This window comes from Aethalodelphis obliquidens, unplaced genomic scaffold (genome assembly GCF_003676395.1).
Source record: "Aethalodelphis obliquidens isolate GAN/ISIS:26980383/991018 unplaced genomic scaffold, ASM367639v1 scaffold3, whole genome shotgun sequence".
Taxonomy (NCBI): domain Eukaryota; kingdom Metazoa; phylum Chordata; class Mammalia; order Artiodactyla; family Delphinidae; genus Aethalodelphis; species Aethalodelphis obliquidens.
Window position 1 is genome coordinate 9,462,006 of NW_020837947.1, and position 22,276 is coordinate 9,484,281.

General features: G+C 48.1%; 1 protein-coding gene across 2 annotated transcripts in view; it reads right to left on the reverse strand.

The window, feature by feature from the left end:
- Positions 1-22,276, reverse strand: part of ZDHHC14 (zDHHC palmitoyltransferase 14) — a 274,178-nt gene that overhangs the window by 31,423 nt on the left and 220,479 nt on the right. For both annotated transcript variants that reach the window (XM_027082560.1, XM_027082569.1), the window contains exons 4-5: positions 8,410-8,547; positions 5,140-5,188 (exon numbers count right to left, since the gene is read on the reverse strand). In XM_027082560.1, the coding sequence (XP_026938361.1) occupies positions 5,140-5,188; positions 8,410-8,547 (187 nt within the window). The remainder of the gene's footprint in view (positions 1-5,139; positions 5,189-8,409; positions 8,548-22,276) is intronic.

Below are 22,276 nucleotides of genomic sequence, written 5' to 3' on the forward strand. Positions count from 1 at the left end.
CTGAGCCTGCGCGTCCGGAGCCTGTGCTCCGCAACGGGTGAGGCCACAACAGTGAGAGGCCCGCGTACCGCAAAAAAACAAAACAAAAAAAATCAGAGCAGAAACAAAAGAAATAGAAATGAAGAAAACAATGACAAAGATCAATGAAGCTAAAAGCTGGTTCTTTGAGAAGATAAACAAAATTGATAAGCCTTTAGCCAGACTCATCAAGAAAAAAAGGGAGAGGACTCAGATCAATAAAATTAGAAATGAAAAAGAAGTTACAACCGACACTGCAGAAATACAAAAGATCATGAGAGACTACTACAAGCAACTCTATGCCAACGAAATGGACAACCTGAAAGAAATGGACAAATTCTTAGAAAGGTACAACCTTCTAAGACTGAACCAGGAAGACATAGAAAATATGAACAGACCAATCACAAGTAATGAAATTGAAACTGTGATTAAAAATCTTCCAACAAACAGAAGTCCAGGACCAGATGGCTGGTCACAGGCGATTGTATCAAACATTTAGAGAAGAGCTAACACTCAATCCTCCTCAAACTCTTTCATGCTGGAACTAGACACCGTCCCCTGGACACCTGGCTCACTTCCTGAATGAGCTGGTTGATGCCTTTCTCCTATAAAGCCCTACTGGTTGCATGCGGGCCTGATGAAGAGCTTTTTACTTTAGCAATGTTCCCATCATTCATGGCAGTATTTCTGATAAGGAGTCCTGGCTAATGAGGCATTTTTGTTTCTAACCGCTCTCATTTCATCAACCACACCTTTTTGAGTTGGATATTTTGCAGATTAAATCCACGGTGAGAAACCTTTGCCTGTGCCCCCATTTGTCATCAAAATATTTTTGTATTATTGTCAGGAGATCAGATTGGAGGCTACTGAAGCATTTTAAATATATTTTCTTGCCCGAGAACACTCTGCAGGGGTCACTTGCAAAGGCTGCCCTGGACTTTCCTGGGCTCGGGCAATTCAGCCAGAAAACCTCCTCTTGTTTTAAGAACTTGGTACTTTGCAGATTCTTGCACAGACTGCAGGTCCGGAGCGGACGAGCCGTGGGCAGCGCTGCCATCATCAGAGGACGGCTTCTGTGAGTGTGAAACATCACAGATCAGTCTCATCCATCATAAATCGACCACCTCAAAAGAGACTCCCAGACTCTTAGGGCCTCAGCAGCAGAAGGGAGCTTAGAGCTACTGAGTTTAATGTTTATCTGATGCTAGAATCTCCTCCCACCCTAACCAGCAGGATGCATCCTCTTTCGGAGTGCCACTGTCCCTGTGACCCGTCCTCCCCAGGCCATACCATTCCTGAGCAGCCTCCGTGGTTAGCGCACCCATCTCGGGAGCTAAAAGCCGCCCCTTAGAAGTTTCCACCCGGCTATCTCCATGGAGCCTCCAAAGCCACACGGGTGTCCAGAGGAAAAGCAGGAGCCAGAAATAGCATCCTGACGGGACCCAACCTTACTTATCACGCATATGTTATCCCTTATAATCAGAACTCCTTTTTTCAAAAATACATCACAACCCAGTAGAAACTAAAGCATACTTTTTCTTCTGGAATATGAATTTATGATAAAGCATCAGAACTCAGCACTTCTTAATAGACTCACTCAATAAGAGGGCATCTTCCCCAAAGCATGTATTTAAACAGAAAACACGTGGCCAGAACAGACTGCCTTAGGTCTTCACACCAGCGACTGGGGAGAGGCACACACAGAATGTTTCTGTGCTTTGTAATTAAAAACCCAGCACTGGGCTTCCCTGGTGGCGCACTGGTTGAGAGTCCCGCCTGCCGATGCAGGGGACACGGGTTCGTGCCCCGATCCGGGAAGATCCCACATGCCGCGGAGCGGCTGGGCCTGTGAGCCATGGCCGCTGAGCCGGCGCGTCCGGAGCCTGTGCTCCGCAACGGGAGAGGCCACAACAGTGAGAGGCCCGCGTACCGCAAACAACAACAACAACAACAACAAAACCCCCAGCACTTTGCTTTCCTACGGGTGCGTCTGGCATTCCTGAAATTCTCCACTACTTCCAAAAATAAATAAAGAAGATCCGGGTTGGGAGTGTCGCTCCTCCCTCCCTATCGGCAGCTTTTCTTCACGTTCCTCCCGCGCCTTGCTCTTGGTTCTGTTTTTCTCCGAGAGAGAAATGGAGTGGTTTTATCAGAGGGTCTCTATGTTGCTGGGCAGCTCCCTGGGATATTCTGGCTTCAGCTTTAGGTCACCTTTTTCCAGGCAGGAGCCCAGCCTGACACTGGATCAGGAGGTGCCACAAAACCAAGTGGGGACCCAGTCAGCAGGAGTAAAGTTAGATAATAACTTCACCTATTAAACTGTGAAGGGTCGTCTAATTCAACAAGGACCTCAGGGGGCATTCCGTTAGCATTTTCAACCTGAACTCAGGGCAGGAGATATATGTGTGTGTGTATGTGTGTATTCTTCTATATGTGTATGTATACACACACACATATATACACATATATGTGCATACATGTATGTGTATATACACATACACACATATACATATATATGTGTGTGTATATTTATGTGTGTGTGTATATATATATATATATTTTAAAGCCCATCCATTTTTGTCTCCCATCCCCTCTCTCCTAGATTAACAGAAAGGGCAGAAAGGGAAGGGAGGGAATTCACAGTCAACTCAAGAAGTGATCTGGTGACGTCTAGTGAGCTTCCTGGATGGGTTCAGAGACAGATCCTCTCAAACCCACCTGCACCTGAGTGCCTGATTCCTGGGTACATCCTACCTGAAGGCCTGTGGGGTTGACAGGACAATGGCCTCCCCAAAGATGCCCTAATCCCTAGCAGCTGTGAACACATTATCCACATGGCAAAGGGGAGTCTGTAGATCGAAGGTCATTGGTCTTGAGATGGGGAGATTTTCCTGAATGGTCTGGATGCGGCCACTCTTCAGAAGCAGAGAGACTTTCTGGCTGAGGGCAGAGAGATGAGCGTTAGAGGCAGGGGGGACTCAGAGCGTCAGAGGGATCTGATCCCCTGTTGCTGGCCTTGAAGAGAAAGGGAGGAGTCAGGGAACAGAGCAAGGAGAGGGGCCCTCAGCCCTACACCCCATGAGTTGAGTCAACTACCTGAATGAGCCGGAAGAGGATTCTCCCCTGAGACTTCAGGTAAGAATCCAGGCTGGCAACACCTTGGTTTCAGCCTGGGACCCAGAGAAGAAATCAGCCGAGCCTACTGGACTTCTGACCTGCAGAACCGGGTGATAATGAATTTATGTGGCTTTAAGCCTCTTTTCTTGTGGCTATTTGTTACAACAGCAACAGGAAGCTAATACAGCCGGCACGTGCCAGAGCCGTGCTGGGGAAGGCCCTGGGCCGGATGTGCCGGGGTGCCCTGCAGCCGTGTCTGGAGGCTGTCAGGGGCCTGCCACGTGCTCAGAGCAGGTTGTGTTGCCACAGCTGCAGCTGCCAAGCTTCTGAATGTGCAGGACACGCCTGGGTAACACCTGTAAAGGGGAAATGCCTGGCTGTTGGCTGAGAGGCTCAGCCCCAGATATGGCGGCACTGTTTGGAAAGGCAGTGGCTGAGATTCTCAGGAGCTTTCAAGAACCGCGCCATAGGAGAAACTACGCGGGCCTCGCACTGTTGCGGCCTCTCCCGTTGCGGAGCACAGGCTCCGGACGCGCAGGCTCAGTGGCCATGGCTCACGGGCCCAGCCGCTCCGCGGCATGTGGGATCCTCCCGGACCGGGGCACGAACCCGCGTCCCCTGCATCGGCAGGCGGACTCTCAACCACTGCGCCACCAGGGAAGCCCAGGAGAAACTCTTTACCTCTACCTGAGAATGCTATTTCAAGGGAAGATAAGTTAAAATTTGCTCTGAACCAAATAAGAGCATTTCTCTCCTTCGTCCGCTTTCCACACGAACAGCACAGTTTGCACACCGCTGAAACACACTGTCACTCCTCTCAGCAGCGTCTGTCTACTCCCCTCACTGGGGAGCGCAATGCTATTGATTACAGAGACTATAAGCACAGCCAAGCCAGGAGCACGAGCAGACGCGTGCTCTAGAGGACGTCCTGGCAGAGCTGCCCGTCGCATCCATCGCCACACATCGTCCAGCACGGGCCCATGGCCTCAGGAAAGGCACAGGTGCCTGGGACCGGGGAGGGGAGATGGCTGAGCCTGCCACACTCTTGAGGCTTCAGAAAGCATTCCAGCTGGCAGCCCAGACCTCAGTGCCGGTTCTGAGCTGCATTCATAAAACTTAACAAGACTAGCATGTTTTCATGATGGAACTGATTTCCTGAAAGACTTAGACGAGCCTCTTCTTCAGGGAAGAAAAGACAAGGCTTGGCTGTAAGCTATGCCAAAGCAACATGCCTTGAAAACCGAAGGACACAGAGAAGCGATGATGGTGGAGGATGGTTACCCCGGCAGGGTTGGGGAGGGAAACGAAGGAGGCATTTCCCATGGGACCTGCTTTTAGCAGCCACCGATGCTGAGAATTTCATTCCCAGCACAACCTTTCCTTCTGGCCAACTTCTAGCTAACTCTAGCTTCTCAGATCATTAACAGAAGACAGGACATACCTGTGAAATGTACTCTCCAAGAGCCTCTGTACATCTTCATCTGTCCCTGTGCCTCTTTAAGAGATGAGCAGCTGACTACAGAATCTGTAGTAGCCGCCAAAATTCTGTGCTGCCCATGAACACAGAGGGTCTGAGGATCCCCACATGGCAACTGCACCAAGACGGGACCCACCCAGGAGCGTCCGCAAATATTCCGTAGGGACCACCCGCTGATCAAAGTGTAGCCAGTTGGAACTCAGTCTGACTTCTCCCCAGACCAACCTGCTGTAACGCAAATCAGTGTGGGTTTCTGGGGGTGAGCAAGAATTCACACTTAGTTTTCTAGTGAAAGAGCACTTCAATTTAAACAAGGCTAAATGAGTCACTTCGACGTTCAAGCATTCAGAGGCTGTTACTCACACAAGTGAGTGTTCGGGAGTTCTTTGGATACTTCACAGAAGAAAAGGGAACACGATTTATGAAAAGGAAAGCCAAGGCACCAGATGAAGAGGTTATTGGGTAGATGTGGCCAGTCCAATACTTAACACGTTAGCATTGTAAAAAACAACAGCCAGAAAGGATATCTTGCAGGACTGTCCTTAAGAGCATTTAGGAATCCTGCTTGCTGTGAACCTGTGGGAAGGAAAGCAGAATTTAGTATTCAGACATCACCTCCAGAAAACAGCCTTCAGGCTGAAAGCTCTCTCATCTACATAAAAATAATAGGTGTCTAAAGAGCGATTAAATAATTACATTTTGTCGTTCTGCAGAACCCAGTGCACTGATCAGAGATTGAGATTCCACCGAAGTTATTCAACTAGAAAGTGGCAGATTCATAAGCTGACCCGACATCTGCAGGATATTTCTTCAATAAAAGCAGATGGATGCCTGCATACTTTCCCGTAAATTATAGTTCTGATTACTCCTTTGTTTTCCTCATTTGAATGGGAAAACAGAATACTGTATGCTATTTTTTTCTCTTCTTTTATGAAACACTGTTTTCCCAAAGTTTGTTAACTTTTGACCCTGGGTATCTTGTAAACTAGGCTACGCATAAAAGATGTCTTTCTCTGCATCCCAGAGTAAACAAACTCACAAAGCTGAAGTTTATGACTGATTCCTTCTGGGTTTGAGACATATTAATATGAACTGTCTGCACAAGAAAACATTTCTTCAGGGGCCTGAATAAAGATGCATCTGACAAGAAGCGATTTTTATTTTATGTATTGGTGTTAAATGCTTTTTAAAAAGAAAAGCCCCCATGGAGGAGCTCTTGGTGGTCCCACCTTGGGGTGGCGAGGCTGGGTCCATGTGTTTTGGGGACATAATCTGGCCCTGGGGCGGCTGTGAGATAAGCGGGGAGGACGGATGCCATGGGACTGGTTCTAGAGCATTCTGTGGCCTTGTCTGCTGGTGAGGTTGCAATGTGGGAGAGAGAGGCAGGGCCCCAGACTCCTCTGTGTAACTGGAGGCCAGGCTGGCTACTGGGAGGCTAAGGCTGGGACTGCTCCAGTTCTTCCTCGAGCTCCCATCCCCTCTGTGCCCACTGGCCACCGCGGGAGCACGAGGATGTGCCGTTTGCTAGGATGCCAACCGGTGGGAGAGCTAACGAGAAAAGGTGTTCTCTTCCATCCCTGCTAGGCCAGGAGGGTGAAGCCAGCACGTGGACAGATCTTAGAGCAAACACAATCTTGAAGCAAAAGGAGGGACGAAAAGAAATGATTTCTCTTTCCCTACTGAACCCAAATTGCATCGCTTTCCCAGACTCTGCTTCCAGATGTCACCTTCCCAGCAATCTCTGTGACCCCGGGCTTCCTCCCCGGCCACCCCTCGCTGTCCTGTGTCCCCTCTCAGAGCCCACTTCCCGGCAGGGAGGACTCAGGGGACAGTCCCCCCGCTGCTCTCTGCCTTTGCCAAGGCTTCCAGAATCTTAGGGGGATCACGGAGCCTCGTAAAACCTCTTGCCCTTCCCGAGAGCAAATCGGGGGTCAGGCGGGCTTGTTCAGTGGGGGCTGTAGTGAGGATGCAGAAGCAGGGGAGAGGAAAACCTTCATCTGCTTCTGTCCGAAACAGTCGGGTCACTTGCAGGCAGGTAAGTTCAGAATGCTTTCTTTGTGGAAGACCGGATTACCAGTACCTCAGCATAAACTACAGCAAAAGCTCCATTTTGCCGAAACCAGGGTGAGTAAAACTTTAGAGGAGATGAAAATGCCACTGTGGTGGCAGGCGTCGCTGTGTGTGCCTCTGTGTGTGCGTGTGCGTGTGTGCGCGTGTGTTTGTGTTCCCAGAGCTTATGTGCGAGGCTGAGCAGGTGAAAACTGCTTGATATCCGGAACGTAGGGGCAAGGCCAAAAATGAATGTGACTATAGACAGATAGATAGACAGGCATTTTGAAGTCGCTAAAGGATGTTAAAGACTATTTTTCAGTGCCATGAATATGCTGGAATATCAGTACTACTGTCTTCTCTAGCTGTGTAAGCAATTGCTTCTACTGTCTATTAACACATACATAGGACCCTAGTTACACTTTTGCCATCTTGAGACTCTGAAAATAGAACAGGTGCCTCGGCAGGGCGCTGCGGCATCCTTCCCAGGTGGTGTGGAAGGGGTCTCTGATCAACGTTAATCCTCTTCTTCCCATCCCACCAAGTTATGGCTCTCAATCATGTATTACAAATTTGTGTCACGTTCAGATCAAAGGATTTCAGTCAGAAAGAATGGGAACTAGGATTTTAAATGCCTAAGAAAATTTGGGATAGGCCATTCATGTCCAAAATGGACCAATAGTTAAAAAGAACTAATGTTAAACTTTCCATACCGTCCACTTCCCCCAGCCCCCGTACAAACCCCACCAAGAGAGCAGCGGGGAGAATGCGCAGGTCTAAGTTCAGCACGGCACACTGTGCTTTCAGCACTGCTGCAGGGAAGCAAGTGAGGTGTGTGTCCAGATACTTCCGGAAACACTCCAGAGGGAGGCTCTGTACTCGCTAAGGGGTGGGTGTACTTCAGGAATGTGGACAGAGGCCATGCTGGTCTTTAACATTGCTAATGGAACTGTAATGGAAGTTTAAGGCTCACGTTTATAGGTCAAAGCCAAGTGGCTTCCTTCTCATCACTCCCTATTACAGGAGAGTGAGAGGCCAGGAGATGGAAGAAATTCAAAATTATGACCTTAGGAAGGGTAATGAAAAATGCCATTTGCTTAGGCAAATATATATTAAAGTCATGTATATCCACACTTCATTTTTAATAAAGTCGCTTCCTTCATATGCCAGGGGTAGCTTGCCAATGTTCTGGCAGGTAATTAAACATCTTATCAAACATACATCTTTAACATTTATAGATATGTGTGTAAGAAAGCTCAGTCTTTATCCCCATTTTTTTTTTTTAGGGAGGGTGACTATTCCTGCTTAAGTAGATATCACATTAAAAATAAAAAAAAGCTCTGTTGTTCAATGGGTATCATTACAGCACATTATCCTTTGTGAAAACATGGGAGTAATTTTTCCTGGGGATCCATTAGCAGAAGAGAAAGTGAAGTCACGAGGGTGGAATAGGGACCATGTATCAAGGAGAAGGTCTTGTAAGTGAAAGAGTCTGATCCAGGGGTGCCCCTGGCAACTGCTGTGGGAAGGATGGGGATGGGGGGTGGGAGGGAGAGAGGCAGGGTGACAAGGCTGGGAGGGAGGTGAGAAACAAAAGGCAGGCTGGAAGCGAGGAGGGGGCTAGGGAGAAGGGGAAAGAGAAGAAAGAGAGAGCCCGGAATGACCAAAATATTAAATCAAAATTAAATCAGAAAACTAAAGTCAGGCAAATGGTTACATACGTAATCTGATTTCGCCAGCATACTTACGAAGAATGACGTGGGTGATAACGAATGCAAATATAAAGACTGTCAGAAAAGACAGAGATAAAATAAACATATAAAAAAATCTGTAGTTTCTTTTCCCCACACAGTTGCCTACCCAGGGACAGTGGTGATCAAATCGTTCTGAAATGAGAGGCAGAAAAAAGAAAATGGAAATCAATTAATAAAACGTCTTTTTACTTGAGGGAGCTCCCCCCCATAGTCTAATAATATACAAAATGGTATCATTGTATGTACGTACTTCCAAATTCACCACTCAGAGAAATGCTTACCGTTAAGACATTTCAAGAACATAATTATTCTTTCAACAGGGCTTAGCTGTTTGAAAAAACAAAACGTGTGCATTCTATTCTCATTACAATAGAAAAGCAAAGATTTCCCTCTTTTGTACAAGAAAGCTCTTTGGTTCACAGAACAATCTTCCCTTAAGATGGTACCAACACTCTTGATGGTAATTGCTGGGCTGGGCTGGGCTGGGCTGGGGCTCAGTCTTTCATGGGTGTGTGGTACTGATTGACCATCTTTCATGGTAAGTGGCCAAGACAGAGGCCGCTAGGGGCCTGGGACAGGACAGAGGGACAATCCCTTGTTCTCCCATCCCAGTTATAGCCGTTTTCTAAAAAATGTCTCTGCTATTTCAATAGTCGTAGAATTGATAGCATTTTAAAAATGATCTATGATCTACAAATAATGCAATATGCCTGATCTTTTAGTCCACAATTCTCAGCTTCCTTACCTGTAAGACAAGGATACTGTATAGAGTCTTGTGAGGCTAAATACCGTCTGGGAAAGTATTTTAAAAAAAACAGTATGTGGTGCTGTAAGGTTTCTCAAGAGATGTCACGTACATCAATACATTTGGCCCTGAAACATTCCTATGAGGAAAATGATGCTGCTGCCCTATTTTACAGATGAGCAAACTGAGGCCTAGAAGGGAGACTGCCTGCAGGGGCCATACAGCTCAGAGGCAGTGGAACTAGCATTGAGGCCAGGTCTTTCTCGGGGCTGATTCTGTCTTCTCAATGCACAGGCTGCCTTGAGCACTTGGTAAATGACTGAGCACTGGCTTCGGGCATTTTTATACTGTTATCCCAAACCTGTGTCGTCTCACCTTGGGGATTTCACACAAAGTCTGCAGGACATTTGTTCTTCCCCTTGCAAGCAATAGCTAAGTGCTTCTCTACTCTTCAGCTGATCTATTCAGAAGGCCTATCGAGACTGTCGTTCTAACACACCCACTCACAGCAGACTGCCTGCCGCAGGTCGGGGAGGAAAATGCCACCCTTTTTCACTTGGGCTCTTTTTTTTTTTTTTTTTTTCTGTACGCGGGCCTCTTACTGTTGTGTCCTCTCCCGTTGCGGAGCACAGGCCCCGGACGCACAGGCTCAGCGGCCATGACTCACGGGCCCAGCCATTCCGCGGCATGTGGGATCTTCCCGGACCGGGGCACGAACCCGTGTCCCCTGCATCGGCAGGCGGACTCTCAACCACTGTGCCACCAGGGAAGCCCCCTTCACTTGGGCTCTTATCCAAACTTAGTTTTTACCCAATTTTCACATCTTATCTGTCTACATGTGCTTTGAAAACACACAGAGAGGCCTCTGTGAGGTGTGACTCTGTAAACAAAACATCATAAAGTTATGCAAGGCAGTGTTTCCTTTCTTTCTGGTCACCTATCACACACCACTCATCTCATATTTTATGTCTAGTGCAAGCTTATTTCTTGAAAAGGGCACGAGGACGCCTGGAGACAGTGGTGGCAGAGGAACTGTAAGATCCACCGTTGTCTGCAAATGACATCAACAGGCAGCAGCCAGTCTGAGCAGAGGACAGCCAGAGAGAAATTTCAGAGCTCACCAGCCTGGTGACAACCTGATGGCCTATAAGATGCTGACATTCAAAGGAAAACAACTCCCATTGGTGTGTCTGTGTGAGTGACACGTTAACATGTGTTACCAACCCCACACAGCTGGAAAAGTTAATCCCTGCGCAAAAACAACCTCATTTCCCCAAGTCACTGATCTACACAGGCTGTATAATGGAGAGGTCTATATGAAACAGGCAAAAATAAAAAAGAAATCAGAATCAGCGGAATTTTCCAAAGACTTTGAGGCTGTCAAGAAACCTCTTTTCTTCTTAACACACGCCTGTGGAAAGTGAGAATGACAAGTGGAGGCTGGGGAAGCCCAGGTTAGGTTGGCACCTCTGGTTCCAGCTGTGAAAGCTGATCTCCAGATGCCAAGCACGTGGCGGACTGAGCCTCCTAATTAAAGTGAGACTCGCCCACCAGCAGAGGAGACATCAGGGCTTGGGAGGCAGAATTAACACTGTGGATCCCCCCCAGGCCAAGTACCAAGGTCTTATGGCTTCCGGTAATCATTTCTATGGGGGCAGGTGGTAGCTGTATTTTTAGCTTAGAAAGTTTACTATTAGCTAAGCTGAGATAACGTGCTTTCCTGAGCTGCTAAGGAATGAAAGCAACAGATGGGGCACATGAGACCCTTGGGCACGGGGTCTGGGGGGGCTTCGGAGAAAACTAGTGCTGTCTCAGAATGGGTGCGAACACCTGGCTCTCTGGCAGCCCTGAGCTGGAAGCAGTTTCCATTGGGAAATTTGTCTTACAGACAACTTTTTCTTGGCTGACGAAATTCCCACTAACAATGTAGGCTTGCGGAGAAACGCTTCCATGTAAGGGTTTTCACGCTCTCCTTTGTGACTGTTGTACACGCGTTGGTAAATGAGCCTGAGAGCTGGGTGCGCATCTCTGTGGAAGAAGGAAGCTCAGAGCCCAGGGCCGCCTCCCGGACCCCGGTACCCTCCTCCCTCCTCCCTGACTTCCGGGGTGTCGGGGCGGGAGAGGGGTTGCACCCAGGCTGGGCCTGCGCCTCTTCTCTGCGGACTCTCTCTCTCTCTCACCCAATAATCTCCTCCCCCCCGCGGTTCAAATGCCAACTCTACACTGATGACGCCCAAATGGCCGCCGCCGCCTTCATCCACCTTCTCGAAAATCATCTGATTTATTTTTACTAGCTTTTACCTGCCAGCTCCACTAAGCCTTTAATAAATGTTTGTCAAGGACTGAATAAACCCTCATGCTACCACGAGGACGTCCCGTGAGCAAGCACGTTGCCCAGGGCCGCACGGCTAACGGCAGCCAGGCCGGCCCGGTTCTCGCGGCTTCCAGAACTCTCGCCCACCAAACGCCCCGCCAGCCGGGGTGAGCGTCCCCGTGAGCCCCGCGCTGTATCAAGCGCTGGGACCACGAAGAAGAGAAACAGCGGCGTAACGAACCCTCCACGGCCTCCAGTAATTCCCTGTCTCGTTGGCGACAGCACTATTTTCACAATCCAGAATATTCCTCAGACCCGAAGGATGAGCCTCTAACAGAGGAAAACCGAATTTAGCGAGAAAACCAGTCTGTTCTCTGACGATGCTGGCAGCACACAGCACCCTCCCTGATGGGTCGAGGAGAGAATCGGGGCGAGGGGCGCTCGCCTGGCCCTCACTGGCTCCATTTGGGAGCCGTCGAGGCCGCTGCGAACAGGGAGGCCTGTGTTACTGTTTCCAGGAGGGACAGCAGACAAGCGCCGGGCGCCAGCGGGCACACGGGTGGCTTCCTGGGACTGAGTGAGGCAGTGACTGGCCGGAGGGAGAACACCTGGAGCCGGGCTACAGCTGGCAACGTGGCCGCATGCAGCCGCACCATCTGAGATGCTTCAAACAACTGTTACCGGAGGGCAGACTGCGTATGTTCCGTGTGGAAAAACTGGAGGGTGTCCTATGCAACACGGGGGGCGAAAGGGGTGTGTGTGACGGCGGTTCTTTAAAAAACCGCCTCGGACTTGCTGCTAAATCCCTCAACTCTGAAGTCTGGATCCTGCCAGAAAGGAGTGGTTTCTACACTGCAGCCTCTCTGGAGGGTTCCTGTAATCAAATGAGGAGCCGTTCCCTACACCAGGCTGTTGGGTATCTGCGCTCAGCTGTGCTAAGCGGAGGGACAGAGCCTCGGGGGAAGGGAATAGAACATGGGGGGCGGGGATTGGGGGTGATAACCTAGAAATTTCTCTAAAATAATGAGAGGTCTGAGTTCGCCAGCTGGGGTGCCCTGCCCACACCCCAGTTAGCATCGCGCTGCCCTGGCATGGCTTATGGACTTATTTTCCTCTCCTTCCCCAGGTGAGGCCTTGCGGTGAGAAATCATCTCCAGTCACCTAATAGCCCTGGCACCTAAGTGCCTGGCATGTAGCACACACTCGAAAATATACACTAAGCAAAGGAAAAAATGCCATTAATTGCCTTGGGTAGTTTTCCGAGTGATCCCTGCTCCTGGCTGCCGGGTGGAGAGACTGGAAAATGCTGATGAAAAGATGAGATGTCAGGCATGCCAACTACAGGAAAGGGCAGGGCTCCATGAAATTTGAATATGTGCAGAGAAGGTTGAGGGTTGGAAGATGCGGATAGAGGCTGAAAGAGCTGATGGGACATCTGTTAGTGTGAATCAGCTCACGGAGAAGCAGCCTCTGGCCTGTCTTGCTAATGGTGGGAAGCAGAGGTGGTTTTATTGAAAGCTCCATAGGGTGCCATTGGGAGAGGCTTCAGGTGGAATTCAAGTCAGGGGGAATTCCAGGCAACTTCAAAGTCACCAGATCCTAAGCGGGGGAAAGAAGGTTCCATTAAGATGGCCAGTGGGAACACAGTTTAGGCGAAGGAGTTATGATCCTATTTTGTTAACTCCAAACTCTAAATACTAATGAAAAGAATATTATCAACGATGATTAACGCTACCATTCACTGAGTGCCTCTTCCATCGTTATCTCATTTATCCTTGACCACAGCCCCGTGAGGTAGGTGCTATCCCCACACTTTTCAGACGAGGGTGCCACTGAGCCAGGTGAGGTACCGCAGGTGCTGAGCTGAGGGATTAGGCCACTCCTGTGATTAAAGGAAGATTTGACTTCCTGGAGAGATGGAGTATGAAAAAGAGGCCTTAAAAATAAGTAGAAATGGAGACGTATTAAAATTGGGCAGGGAGAGAAAAATCCACTGAAATATTAAGGGAAATACTAATGGAAACGTATTTGTAAAAGTTGTGTTTGAAGGTTGCCAGAAAAGGAATAAAAGCATTTGAAAATGTTAAGAATTTGAAATCTCCCAGAAGTCAGGCCCTCAAGAGATAAATAAAATCATATCCTCTGGCCAAGCAATTCTGAGTTTTCCATACAGTGGTCCTGGGCTCTGTGGCCTGCGTCTCCTCTCTGCAAGGGTGTCTCGAGAATCCTGTGAAAACTGCTATGTGAAACTTCTCATATAAATGTTAATTACATTTAAATTAAGGTAAATGTTTTTAAAGGCATGAAGGGGAAAATTACTTTTTCTTTAAACCTAGGACTTTTTTACCTCCAAAATTAGAAAAATGTTGCCTCATGAGGTCTCTTCTGCCTCTTTAGAATGATGAATGTTGAGATATAGTGGTACGTGTGTTATTACGTGGCCTTTATGGTTCCCACGTAACTGAAAAAGTTATGTAATAGGAACATTTAAATATGAAACTAGCTCAAGTATCAGAGGACCATATTCTTAGACACTAAATAATTCATGCTGTTCTAGATCTTTTGGTAAAATCTAATTATAGCATTGCCACTGTGTTTAATGATTTCTGGAGAGCAACCTCACCTGCTAACTCCACTCCTTTTCTCACTTTTAACCAAACTTTATTGAGTCCTTGCTATGTGCCAGGCACTGTGCTAAGTACTTCACATGAATTGCGTCACTTAATTCTCACGAAACCTTGTGAGGTTGATGTTATTATGCCCATTTTACATAAGAGGAACGTGCAGACAGAGGAGTTGACATTGGAGCCCAAGTGTTAACCTGTACTCTTTTTAAATTAATTAATTAATTTATTTATTTATTTTCACTGTGTTGGGTCTTCATTTCTGTGCGAGTGCTTTCTCTAGTTGCAGCGAGCGGGGGCCACTCTTCATCGCGGTGCGCGGGCCTCTCACTGTCGCGGCCTCTCTTGTTGCGGAGCACAGGCTCCAGACGCGCAGGCTCAGTAGTTGTGGCTCACGGGCCCAGTCGCTCCGCGGCATGTGGGATCTTCCCAGACCAGGGCTCGAACCCGTGTCCCCTGCATTAGCAGGCAGACTCCCAACCACTGCGCCACCAGGGAAGCCCCCTAACCTGTACTCTTAACCACCACCTGTTCCCGCCTCCCGTGCCAGTTCCCTGCTGGTCACTGTGCCAGGTGGGCCCTGAGGACCCGGCCCCTCCCTCCTGGGGAAGCACACTTGGGCACCCGCAGCTCCAGGCACAGCACATCAGCAGGAATGGGAACAAGAGCGGACCATGGCCACACCGGGACTGGCAGTTGTGTCGGTGGCCCCTTGGGCTTCTTCTGGTTCAGGGCATCTACCCTCTGGGGGATGTGGAGAAGACCTAGCTCGTGTCTGGGTGCCCACCCTCAATCAAGAAGTAATCTAACCTGTGAAAAGATGGCCTCATTCTCAGCAAAGTGAACATCAGAAGAAGCGAACTTGGGCTTCCCTGGTGGCGCAGTGGTTGAGAGTCTGCCTGCTAATGCAGGGGACACGGGTTCGTGCCCAGGTCCGGGAAGATCCCACATGCCGCGGAGTGGCTAGGCCTGTGAGCCATGGCCGCTGGGCCTGCACATCTGGAGCCTGTGCTCCGCAACGGGAGAGGCCACAACAAGTGAGAGGCCCGTGAACCGCAAAAAAAAAAAAAAAAAGAAGCAGCGAACTTCTTATGGAGACATACAGATTGGACAAACCTGCTTGCCAAACACTATTTATTGAGACTGTGTGGCTTGGGGGTTATGTGGGGCAAACGGATGTATCAGGGAAGGTTTCTTATGTCCCCCGCCCCCGCCCCAACATATCTTTGCTCCTTTTCTGAAAATGATTTCTATCTGTTTAATTTTATGGTGCAACAAAATCCAGAAATCATAGTAACTAACTCTGGCCTTAAAGCATCAATACAGCTCTTCCACACGGGGACTTAGTTTCTTTACATGTAAAAAGTTGGATTAAATAAGCTCCGAGACACCTTTGAGATGTAAAATTAAATGTAAAGCAACTCTGTGTTTTATTAACACCCGTAGGGATTCTTCTGGTCTTGAGTCCTTGCCAGTGTCCCATAAATTAAGATTCTGCAGCTTCTAGCTCCTTTTGTTAAAAAATCTAAAAATTTTCAATGTAAAACCAATTAGTAAATGTAGAATCGTTGTAACCTTTACGCTACAATTTAACATAACCTTGGACCATACCCCCTACCCCACCCGCATGCTCTCATTTGCCTCTGCCCTGGCTTTGCCACTACCCGGCACAGTGCCGAGTCTCTTTGGGCATCAAATGAGGGGGCTTGACTAACGGCCAACTAAGGTTCCTTCAGCTCCTCAAAAGGGCAACTTAATATATTTCTGTTTCCTCTAATTTTCTAGGGTTGTTTACCATTTGCTTTTAACTCCTGTTTCCACTGTTGGGGAAATTCTGTGCTTCTAGGAGGAGAGACAAGCGTGCATGGGAGATGCATTTTGAAGCAACTTATACCATGAGGTAGATATGCTGATTAGAAACAAAGGTGAAGCTGTTGAGAAAAGGGGTGGGGGGAAAGGTTTTTACAGGAAGCAAAGAGAAATAGTTGCTATTTCTAAGAAAGTGAGGGAGAAAAGGTTTAGTTTGTGATATAAATAATTTTTGAAAGGAGATACAAGAATGTGAATAGAAATGAGATTATTTTAAAAAGTAAATCAGCCTGTTGTGGTGCAGAAGGAAACCCTACAATTCCCAGGAGGGTCATCAAACGAAGAGTAAATTCTAAGGAGGCAGGAGAATTACCTTCCCTTGTCTCCTCCAGCCCCTCCCAGAGCTCTCTGTCTTTATCAGACTCAGAATTAGAGCCCCAGCACTGAGGTCTTTGAGCTTTCTGGAATTTAGTTGCTGGATTAGGGCTCTGCATCATTATGATAAAATGAGTAATATAAGTTCCAATTTGTACAACCTCAGGAAAACAGTCTTGGTACATGGGTGGTCCTCAGTAGTTCTCCAGCTGTAACTTGCTAAGTTGTGAAACTCTAAAACAAGCTCCACTCTAAGCAAGGGCTTGAATGCTAGTGAGTCTGCTTCTGGGGCGGCCACTCCCTGACCCCTCTGGGCCCCTCTCAGCATCAGCTCCACTCCGTCTCTGGGTTTGCAGGGCCAGAAACTATGCCTGCGAGGTCTCCTTAATTCTCCACAGAATAAAACAATTATCTTCTGAATCTGAAAAACAAGCTCATGCCATCAACCAACACCCCGCTTTCTCTAGAATTCTCTAGTCTCCATTCCTCTCTAGAAATTCCAAGCCTTGACATCAGTATCCACACCACCTTACATCACAATGGCTTAAACACCTGTAGGGCTTTCTGGTTTTCAATACCTGTTCACATTCTTTACCTCACGTGCCCCATACCGAACCTCTGACGTGGGCAGCACAGATTCCCAAGTACAGGTGACACAGAAAGTGAATCTCACACCAAATGCAATGGCCACAGGCCCAGGGCTCCTCCATGCTACGTCTGGGTCTAGAGCTGCTTCTAATGTCTACTCCCTGCTTCTCCCACTTCCCCACACTCTTTGGGCAGGTGTTCTTTCATGGCCAGTTACTATGTTTTTTGAAGCCAGTCAATTTATCCTCAAAGTGAAGGTTTCAGAACTGACTTACGCGTACATTATACACGTAAAGCTAGCAATTCTAAGGCTTTCCAAAACCTTTTAATTTGACTACAATACACAATAGAAAAATTATATTCCGGATGGGCACGCTTTCCCAAAGTAAGCCTGCTTCTGTGATCTTGCAGCAAAGAATCTACATCATCTAGGGTGCAGAGAGCTGTGTCTACGAGCAGGGCACAGCAGCCTAATGGAATGGATGATGCTTCCCTTGAAAAGCAAACTGTGATATGTCCAAAGTAGTTCTCTTCAAAAAATTTATCCAGAATGAGACCTCTTTGCAAAGCTTCTGAGACACTTCATTTTTCTTAAGTTGAAACTGTAGACCCACCTTCATTATGAGTAGTATTAAAATATAAGGCGAGCTCAAGGAAAGAAACACAGCTATGCATTGTGCCTTATACAATTACAAGTGTAATTTCTCATCTGGTAATATAATCATATACGTATTGTGTGTTACAAGATTACGTAGTCAGATGTTGGATGGGAGAGTGAGAGGGGCACACCCTCCCCCTCTAACCCTTCTTCAGTATATGTTCTGACGGTCACCTGGAGGGCTTATTTTTATGAGGGTGACATTCACGTTTACAATGTTCATAATGGTCCTCAGTTTCCCGTTTCTAAAAGGTGGGCGTGGCCAGAAGACCCTCAGGCGCCCTCCCGGTCCAGCCCTCCCAGAGTCAGGAGTCCCTGTGGCTCAGGCCGGCTCTCTGCGAACAAGTCCTGGCTGCCCCTTTGTTGGTACAGGACAGAAGCAGAGCTGAACTCATGAGCAGAAGGGGTGTTTGATGCTCAGAAGTCATCTGTAGGGCTTTCCAAAATCCGCACTGCACACTGACTCTGCCCAGACGCTCAGCCCCCTTGGAGTACCTGCTTCTCCAGCTGCCTGGGTGGCATTTTAGGGCATGTGCCTGAGATTCCACAATCCTGTGTCCCTTCGGCTCAGGGTTTGGTGATCTACTACAAACATCCAGGCTTGGGAGGGTGCCGTTGGGAGTGGATAAGCCCAGTCATTCCTCTCGAGCACAAGGGTTAGCTTGTGCACCCTTGGGCTTTTTTTTTTTTTTTTTTTTGTGGTACGCGGGCCTCTCACTGTTGTGGCCTCTCCCGCTGCGGAGCACAGGCTCCGGACGCGCAGGCTCAGCGGCCATGGCTCATGGGCCCAGCCGCTCCGCGGCATGTGGGATCTTCCCGCACCGGGGCACGATCCCGTGTCCCCTGCATCGGCAGGTGGACTCTCAATCACTGCGCCACCAGGGAAGCCCCACCCTTGGGCTTTTATGCTTCTCACCGATGTATTTTCCTCGGGTGAGTTCATGCCATCTTTCCACTGCCTGCTAGACGTTTCCACCTAACTGTCCCATAGCCACCTCTCATTCAGTGGGTCCTGAGCTGTGTTTATTATGCTCCCTTGTCCTCGCTCCTCACTAACCTGCCTTTTCTTAGTAAATGGCGCCCCCATGCATCTAGCTGCCCAAGGTAGGAAATGCATTCACTTCTGCCTTTGGCTCTCACCTCTCCCATCCAGCCCGTCAACAGGATTGTTCATTGTATTAATCCTGCTATCTTTTCTATGCTTCTACTCCCTGTCTCTGAAGGCCATTGCAGCAACCCCGTGACCTCTTCCATGAACCACCGTGAAACCTTCCTGGTTTCCTCACGCTGCTGCTAGAGGCACCACCAAAGCAAACAAGACCATGGCAGCCCTTTGCTTGTATTCCCTGGGCAGCTCCTGCAGCCGCAGCCTTGATGTCTGCAGAGCTAATGCATTTCCAAATGGAGCTCCTTGGGTGCTGGAAGGCCCACCTTTCGTTCCCCTTCACCTAGAGCAGTCAGATCTATATCTGTTTTCTATATTGGTTTCCTCATTATTTTTTTTCTAAAATGGCCCACTGTTTACAACCACCAGAAAAAAAAAAAAAATTACAATCGGCTAGTAAATGTTCACTGTAATTGTTCTAAGCAGTCCCAAGTTAAGTTTCAAGTATGTGATATTGCTCTGTTGGTAGTGCATTGTTGAAAGTACATTGGATTCTTAAGTTAAAGGCCCTGAAGTCCTCATCCTAAATGCCTATTTTGTGAGGTAACCTAGGCAGGTTTCTGGGCCCCAGCAGTTGGATATGTCATTAAGGTTTCTTTCTCACTTAAACATTAGGATTGTACGGCTAAATAAAACTTTTCAAGAATGAAGTCCATGGCGTCCACTCTACACAAAATTAGGAAGTGCTGGCAGGCCTCCGCAGTAGAAAGTCTATAAATAATTGATAAGAGCTAGCTCTCTTATAGACCCAGGTTAGACCCGGAGCTAACTGGTGGCCCTACAGAGACTACTAAGTACTACATAAATACTCCCACCACCAGAATCAGGTCAGCAGACTTCTTAGACCCTAAATATAGTGTGTTGTTTTCTTGTTTGTTGCTGTTGTTTGTACAAACCATGCCAGCACTTCACTGAGTTACCACAGTCTAGTCAGCGGATTGCTAATTACTTTTCTAAACACAGGCACTCAAAAGAACAGGCCAAAGATTCTATCTAATAGTCAGGACTGGCTATGTACTCTGCGGGGCCCACTGCACAAGGAAACTATAGAGCATCATATTCAAAAATTACTCAGAATTTCAAGATGGGAAGAGCAGAGCATTAAATCAGCCTTGGTTCCTACATACCCACTGAGCTGCCCTGTTAACTGTTTACGGCCCGGGAATGTGGTTTTCTGATTTGTGGCAGATTAATGCCTAGAGATTCTATTGGGTTGTCTGAAAGGATTTACAGAGAGCTGCTAAGAGCAAAGTATAGTGAGGAAATTACGATTATCTAAGAGTTAAGCTTAACAGTAGGTCAAAATCCCCGTTCCATATGGAGAGCCTTGGGGCAAGTAGCAAAACCCTCCTGGCTGCCACTTGCTAGAGCTACGGAGCTCCATCCCGGGCAGGGCCGGGAGAGGCTCTCAGGGTTCCACTGGCCTGGGTGAGGTGCGATGGGATGAGGGTGATGGAGGAGGACCATCTGATGGGGGACATCTGAGGCAAAGGCAGCAAACGCTAACACTGCACACCCTCTCATCTACTGTCTTCCACGAATATCAGAAGCTCTGTTTTTTAACCTCTACAGTACTGATTCTTAATATTTTATTTCCCAATGCTTTGAAAATCCAATGAAAATGACAGTCCCTCCCACCCTCATGCACTCACACCCAGCCTTTACATACAGCTTCCTGCAGCCTGTTCTTAGTTAACAACGGTTGACCTATTGGTTTAGTTTGCTGAAACTGAAGTAACCAATTTCAACAACTAATTTTCAAGTTGAGTTGTTCTAAGAAGGCAGAAAGGCAGGCGCCTACCTTTGATTGGCTTGCTAAATGTGCCCTCTCCTCGGGACCCGAAGGTACACACCCCACACCCTAGCCCCACTTGAGGCTGGTACTCTGCTCACCCAGCATAACTGCCAGTCGTTGACCACAGGTCGGGAGCTGCTTTACATACAGGAAGGGCCTATGTTTTATTCAGGGTTTTCCAAGCTAAGGGCTGTGATCAAGTAGTGAGTCATAAAATTAGTTTAGTTGGTCGTGCCCAACATTAAAAAAAAAAAAGAAGAAAATAGAAAATATCAAGGCATCTCATATACTCAAGTACGGCTGCATGAAACTTTGAGTATCTGTGTAAATTGAGTCCCAATATAAAATGCATTTCTTACTGTGAGTTGCAGGGGGAAAAAATTTGAAAGCTACTGCTTTATTCAAATTGGCAGCTGGTACATGATAGGCCCTCAAATACTTGCTGAGTGAATAAATATATGTATAAATTATATCTGTAATAGGCCTAAATACATTATGAGTCATTTTAAATTGTCATTTCCATCCTCCCAGAACTGTATCAGGGTTACCAGTTCCTGATCAGACTTAATTTAAAAAATTATCATTTCTCTTGGAGTCTAAAAATTTTCAATTGTACCACTGGGAGGTCTGAGGGTGTGAGTGGTGAGTTTTGTTTAGACTGGGGGAAGGAAACTTTTTTGTTCCGGTTGAGAACAGTAACCTAGTCACTGAGAGAAAGGTACCCCGGAAAGATGAAGCAGATACAGGCAGAGGAGTATCCAATTCTCTTTTTCTCCTTCCTCCCTCCCTTCCGTCCTTCTCTCCCTCCTTCAGCACATGTTAACTGAGCAGCTGCAGGCCAGGGAGGTGCAGGTTGCTGAGAACACTTGGTGAGGAACAGACAGAGCTGTCCTCTTGGAGCTTACACGTCCACCAGGCAGAGGTTTTCATCAAATAACCGGCCAGAGCTGTGAAGGCCGAGCACAGAAAACCCAGGGAGGAGTGTGCTTCCCTAGGAACCAGCCCAGAGCCCTCCGTGAGAGGACTTCACAGAGAAGATGTGCCTTTTTCCAGGAACTGAGAGGAGACCCTCAGGGCTGGAGTCCAGGCAGCAAGGCGTGAGGTACCACAGAGCTGGAGAGGGGCAGGGCACAGATCTGGTGGACCAGGTGAAGGATGTGGGCCTCCTTCCTGTGAGCCATCAGCAGGAAAGCACACTCAAGGAGAGAGATGGTGTGCTCAGATTCTGTTTGGGATGGTAGCGGGGTCCACTAGGAGACCCCCACCCAGGCAAGGTGAGAGATGACGGTAGCTTGCCGTTGGCCATGCTAGTGTAAGGGGAGGGAAATGCACCCACCTAGAAAGAAAAAGTACAGGGCCTGGTGGTGTTTAGGGAAGGATGGGAGGGGAAGAAGCCAAATATGAAACATTTGGTGTTTGCCTTGAGCAACCGATGGACAGCGTTGGCACTCCGCGAGCTGTGGGTCCCGGGGAATGCTGACTTGGGATGTCTCTGGGCTCTCCAAGTGGAGATGCCCGGAGAGCAGATGCATCTGCCAAGTCTGCAGCTCTGAGGAGAGGCCTGAGCTGGAGACATAAACTTGAGAGACAGAGACAGACTTCGGGAAGGCAAAAGGCAGCGAGACCAGAGATGAGCACGCTCACTCCCCAGAGACACGAAGCCAGGAGCCACAGACAAATCAGGGGAGACAGAGCGAGCCAAAGAGGTACACATGCCGCGAGAGCAAGACAAACGGAAACTGAGTTTCATGAAGTAGTTGCCTGTAGCTTTCTCGGGTATCGAAGAAG